General features: G+C 41.0%; 1 protein-coding gene across 3 annotated transcripts in view; it reads right to left on the bottom strand.

The window, feature by feature from the left end:
- Positions 1–267: 267 nt before the first annotated feature.
- UPP1 (uridine phosphorylase 1) overlaps positions 268–6018 on the bottom strand; it is a 209764-nt gene continuing 204013 nt past the window's right edge. For all 3 annotated transcript variants that reach the window (XM_075828559.1, XM_075828557.1, XM_075828558.1), the window contains exon 8: positions 268–1613. In XM_075828559.1, coding sequence (XP_075684674.1) covers positions 1474–1613 — 140 coding nt within the window. In that variant the 3' untranslated portion in view covers positions 268–1473. The remainder of the gene's footprint in view (positions 1614–6018) is intronic.

The following is a 6018-nucleotide window of genomic DNA, read 5'->3' as shown; positions in this document are numbered from 1 at the left end:
AGAAAATATACTGACAAGTTGTAAAACTTTTCATAACAATGAAAAGTGTAATAACCCTGTAAAGGTAACCTCAATGTTAAGGGCTCTACAATCTTAGAAAATATGTTACTGTCCAAAACTAGAATGCTTTTCCTAAAGTGAGGAAAGAGATGTTCATAAAGAATTGTCAAAATAGTTCAGAAACATTACAATTTGTTTTTATTTGAAACATAATAATTAACAAAAAATAATTGTTGCATCAATACTTTTTATAATTACAAGATGGGTTAAACAATACATAGATTGAAAATAAGCCTTTTTAAAAAAAATTATAACTTGTGATACATTAGTTTGTAGTCTCTTGAGATATACAGTATAAATTATACACCGTATGAAACAATGGAATTACTGACAAATGAAGGTGGAATGGCAAAGAAAATTATCAAAGAGATGAACTATAAGCAAAATGCCAGACTAAAACAAACCAATAATAAGAACAGTGAAAACTACTTAAGGGTCAGTTCACACAGAGTACTTTGACGCGGAAACCATGTCAGGAAACACGCCAAAGAACGGCCGAAAATGCCTTGATTTCAATAGGAGGTGGAGGCGTTTTTTCCCGTGAGCGGAAAAACCGTCTCGCGGGAAAAAGAAGCGACATGCCCTATCTTCGAGCGTTTATGTCTCTGACCTCCCATTGACGTCAATGGGAGGCAGAGAAAGCGTATTTCGCAGCATTCTTGCCCATCGGCGCTCAATGGCCGCGGGCGAAAAACGCAGTGAAAAAAAGCGGCAAACGGCGTGCAGGCAGAGCAAAATCTGTCTCAAAATTGCAAACTGAATTTTGAGGTAGAATGTTCTGCCTGCAAAAAACTCTGTGTGAACATACCCTAAGATGGGTTAAAAGCAGTGTAGTCATAATGTCAACATAGATAACACATATACTAGATGATTGTTGATTTGGATATGTACAGGGTTTTTTTAACGTTTTATTATTTATATTTTTCTAATACATCTAAAATGAAAAAAGTAATGCAATTTTGTAAATCTGCTTATTTAAAAATATTCTACCGTTTTGTGTGTACAGCTTCTAGGCAAACTTATGTGTCTTCACGATTATGGAAGGCATGTTTTACTCCCTTTTATTTGCTCTCTCTTCTACTGCCTGTAGTTTAGAAAATTCCTGATGGAAAGTAGTAATATTAAAAGAGTACACAGGGTTTGTTTGTAGTCTGTAACCATTGAGACACATAGACCTGCACTGTGCTAGATCTGGAGTCACAAAACAGTTTTTTGTTTTTTTAAAATTCTAGACTTTGAGGTAATAAATGAAGCAACTTTACAGATGCAAAGAAGCAATAAAAAAAATGGTTGCAAAAGTTTACATAGCCTTTAAACAGCATCATATAAGTTGTGTAAAACGAACATGTCTAGCTCTACAAAACATCCTGGTCATCACAATCTAGCACGTTATGTGACCGTCATAGTCCAGACTTAAACCTGAGAAATACGTTTTTTTATAAAGTATCCAACTAACTTCTGAGGTCTTTGTTGATACTCTAGCAGGACTTCATGAGAACTGCTGATCTGGTCTCCATCCAAACGATTTAAAAGTGTGACACAAACCACCGCAGCTAAAATGACATCACTCTTCTTTTAGAAACATAACACAGGCAATACATAGAGAATTATGCAGTAGTAAATAATTTCACTGTTTAATCACGGTGACCATAAGTCACACAAAAGAAGCTCCCCCTGCAGTACTAATAAAAGTACTGTAATTTTAAGCATTAAAGGGGTTTTTCCATGAAGGACATTTATGACCTATTCACAGGACATGTCATAAATGTCCGATAGATGCAGGTCCCACCTCTGGGACCCGCATTTATCTCTAGAACGGGGCCCCCTAAACCCCATTCTAGCTTTTTGTGCTCACGCTGCCTCCCGGCCACTTACTGATTACATGGTCGGGAGTTACGGAATCAGCGTAACTCGCTGAGCTATGCCATTTCCGTAAGTCCCATAAAACTGAATATCCCGCGGATATGTCATAAATGTCCTTCATGGGAAAACCCCTTTAATTGAAAAGGCTTAAAAACCTTTAACATCACAGGTAATTTGACCTTTAGAACACAATAACATATATCATCATTAGTATATTTAGAGCTACTAAATGTAAGCAGCGTTAGGAACAAACCTGTTTATACTGCTCGAAAAAAAATATGCTTTTTTTCTTTTTTTTGAACTTTCTGTTTTTATTAAATATTCAAAATGCCCAAAAAACATAGAAATAATCAATCACATCAAATTCGTAATTGACAACTGTAAACATAGAAAGCTTTTTAGTAAGGTGAATTCAAGTGTTTGCTTAATGCTAATTTTTTTAAGAAGGCGGTTTTCACATGAATCATTTTTGGAATATGTTTGGCCGATATACCTACCGTAAGTCTCAATTATGTATAAAATTGTCAACTCAGCTTTCCAATGCAACTCTATGCAAAAACTAAGCAGTTAAAAGTTGTTTTTTTGTTTTGTTTTTTGCATACGTCTGGGGCATAAAGTAGTTTCCCGCCAAAAGTAATCTCCAAACGTGGTCTGCACTGAGCTAAAGTTTGTTGAAAATCATTAACAACTTGTTCAATTTATAGTATAGGTAGTTACAGTCAGGCCAAATTAGTGTATGTTTACATAATATTGGCGACATATGCCTGAAACTGGCCATACACATTAGATAAATGTCAACTGACCCTCACAGGATCTAATTTGTATCCCGACTGGATTGGTATCGGGTGCGTTGGATTTTAACTTGCCGTGTTAATGGGAGAGATAGCTGTCAGCTAACCAATCGTTCAGACGACAGCTACATGTGTATAGCTAGATTAACCCTTTAACGCACCATTATGCAACTGTAAGTCATGGTTTGCCCTGCCTTAAGGTACCATGAAGTACAATTACGTCATGGTTTGGTTTTGTCACCATGTCAAAAGACATGGTGACAGAACAGTGATATTGGCTGTCACAGACAGCAGATAGTCACTATGATGCGGCGGGGGACCAATCGCTGTGCAGTAGTGACTGACCAATCACAGCAATGTAGCATGTTTACATGACAAATAGAGCCGAGGAGCTAATTTACTAGCCGATCGGCTGTTGGCAACAGGAGGCGCTACATTAAGTCTTGGTTTAGAGGAGAAGGCTTTGGGTTGCTAGAGCACTGGGCTGACTTTTCATTGGGGGTCCAAACTGTATTCTGCAGATGATTTGCACCTAAATGGAAGGGGGTCTGCTGTGCTGGGGGAGAGAATTCTATCTGGGGAGGTAGAGTTTTTAAACTTAGGGCTGAGGAGGGAGGTCAATCAAGAAAATAAATGGGTAGTTAGGTCAGAGAGGCGTCAGACTATATTGGTGGGGGGGAAATAGACTGTGGGGAGAGGACTAGGCAACAGGATAAGGAGATCCCTTTGTTACACAACAGTGAAAATAAAAATTCCCAAATAATGTCAAATAATCACATTTCTGATACTGAAAGTGACAATTTGAAATGCAAGTTAAAGTGTATGTTCACAAATGCCAGAAATCTAGCAAGAAAAATGGGGGAGCTTGAGGCTTGGGTACTGGAGGAACATATTGATATAGTTGGTGTAACATCCATAGCCGCGGACCGTTGGGATTACTCACCCCTCAACGGCCGCAGCCATGGTCCGTGAGTGCTGCCCGCATCTCCTCCCCAGGAAAAGCCATTGCTCACTTCCGCTCCAATCCGCTAGTGCGTGCACATTTAAAAAATAGTTAATTAGCTCATGATCAACCTGGACTATAAGAAGGGCTCTGCCCTTTTACTCCTTGCCTGTGCATTGTTCATATTCCTCTGTTAGTCTTGCAAATGGTCCCTTAGTGTTATCCTGTTCCTGTTTTTCCCGTGCCCTACTACCTGTATCCCGTGTTGTAGCTGTGCCCACTATAGTGTTGGAGTCAAGTTCTGCCATTGGCCACATCTGCTGTGTTACACCACATCTGGTGTCATCTGTCTCGTCTGCATCACCTGCCGTCAAGATCCCATCTGTGCCTAGCCCTTGCTCCTGTCTGGACTATCACAGGTACCCTTGTGCTTGGACTATATATAATAACTTGGTACACTATAGTTTGGCCAGCTGACATCCCACTACGCCGGTGCAGCCCAGTGGGTCCACACACCCACAGATCGTGACAGTTGGTGTTGCTGAAACATGTCTAGACTCTTCTCATGACTGGGCTGTTATCACGTTGGGTTTCGTGGACCCACTGGGCCGTACCGCTTTGGCGGTATGGCAGCTGGCCAACAGGGCGCAGGTTACAGTCTATAGTTCTTATAGGGTACCTATGGCAGCTCGGACAGTAGCAAGGCAGGCTCGACTGGGACTAGGCAGCAGGTAGACGTCAGGCGTGGTGAAGCAGGACAGGCATGGAATGCAGCACCGCAGGACTTCAGCACGGCACTCGATCAAGATAGCACGGGATACAGGGAACACTGGGAACCACTAGGAGACCATTTGCTTAGACAAAGTTTGGGTACGACAACAACGCTCAGGCGTGGGAGGAAAGGGCTGGTCCCTTCTTATAGTCCAGGGTGCTAAGGGCTAATTAACCATAAAAGCCCCTTTGAGAGTGGGCACGAGCGTGCGCGCGCACCCTACGGGATCCGGCCGAGGTGAATGGAAGTGAGCACTGGTGTCTCCTGAGGAGGAGACTGGGGCCAGCGCTCGCAGATCCATGACTGCGGGCATCAGAAGGTGAGTGAGCCTGGACGGCCCGCGGCCATGGGCATGACCGCTGTAAATCTACAGAGTTTTACACGGTTTCGGAAAAACAGGGCAAATAGGAAAAGCGGTGGTTTATGTCTGTATAAGAGAAGTGATATGAAGGCGAGTGTGAAAGAGGCAATAGTGGGTGAAGATTGTGAGGAGGTTGAAACCTTGTGGGTGGAATTACAAAGGGAGGTAAACACTGAAAAAAAATTACTTTTGGTGTAATCTATAGACCCCCCCAATATATCAGAGGAGATGGAAGGTCAGCTATATAAACAGATTGAGCGGGCTGCACAGGTGGGTACTGTAGTGATAATGGGAGATTTTAATTGCCAGGATATTAATTGGTGTCATGGTTCGGCTTCAACTGCAAAGGGGAGAAATTTCCTCAACCTGTTGCAGGAAAATTTTATGGCCCAGTTTGTGGAAGACCAGACTAGAGGTGACGCTCTGCTGGATCTAGTCATTTCAAACAATATAGAGCTTTTTCGGAATGTCACTGTTTGTGAAAACCTCGGTAACAGTCATCACAATATAGTTATATTTTACCTATACTGTAAAAAACAAACACATGCTGGGAGGGCACACACACTTAATTTTAAGAAGGACAATTTCCACAGGATGAGGGCTGCAGTTCAGTACATAGACTGGGAACAACTAATGTCAAATAATGGTACAAATGATAAATGGGAGATCTTAAAATATACTTTGTATAATTTATTCCTATAGGTAACAAGTATAAACGACTAAAATTAAACCCCACATGGCTTACACCTTCTGTAAAAAGGCCAATATATGACAAAAAAAAGAGCATTTGAAAAATACAAAATGTGAGGGTACAGCTTTAGCCTTTGTAAATTACAAGAAGCTAAATAAAATCCACAATAATACAAAATGAAAGGCAGCTGGCCAAGTATAGTAAAACAAATCCCCAAAAATTCTCAAGTATATAAATGCAAAAAAACAAACGGTCTGAACATGTAGGATCCCTAAATAGTGGCAATGGGGAGTTGGTCACAGGGGATAAAGAGAAGGCAGAGTTACTAAATGGGTTATTTAGCTCTGTATATACAACAGAAGAAAGATCAGCTGATGTAGCCGATGCCAGTGCTGTTGAGCTAAGTTAAATATAATATGCACAAGGCCCCGGGACCAGATGGGTTACACCCTAGAGTTCTAAAAGAACTTAGTTCCGTTATTTCTGTCCCCCACTTCATAATAGTCAGAGATTCTCTAGTGACTGGTATAGTGCCAA

This window comes from Rhinoderma darwinii, chromosome 5, assembly GCF_050947455.1.
Source record: "Rhinoderma darwinii isolate aRhiDar2 chromosome 5, aRhiDar2.hap1, whole genome shotgun sequence".
NCBI lineage: Eukaryota > Metazoa > Chordata > Amphibia > Anura > Rhinodermatidae > Rhinoderma > Rhinoderma darwinii.
The sequence above is the reverse complement of the archived record's forward strand: the minus strand, read 5'-3'. Positions and strand labels throughout refer to the sequence as shown.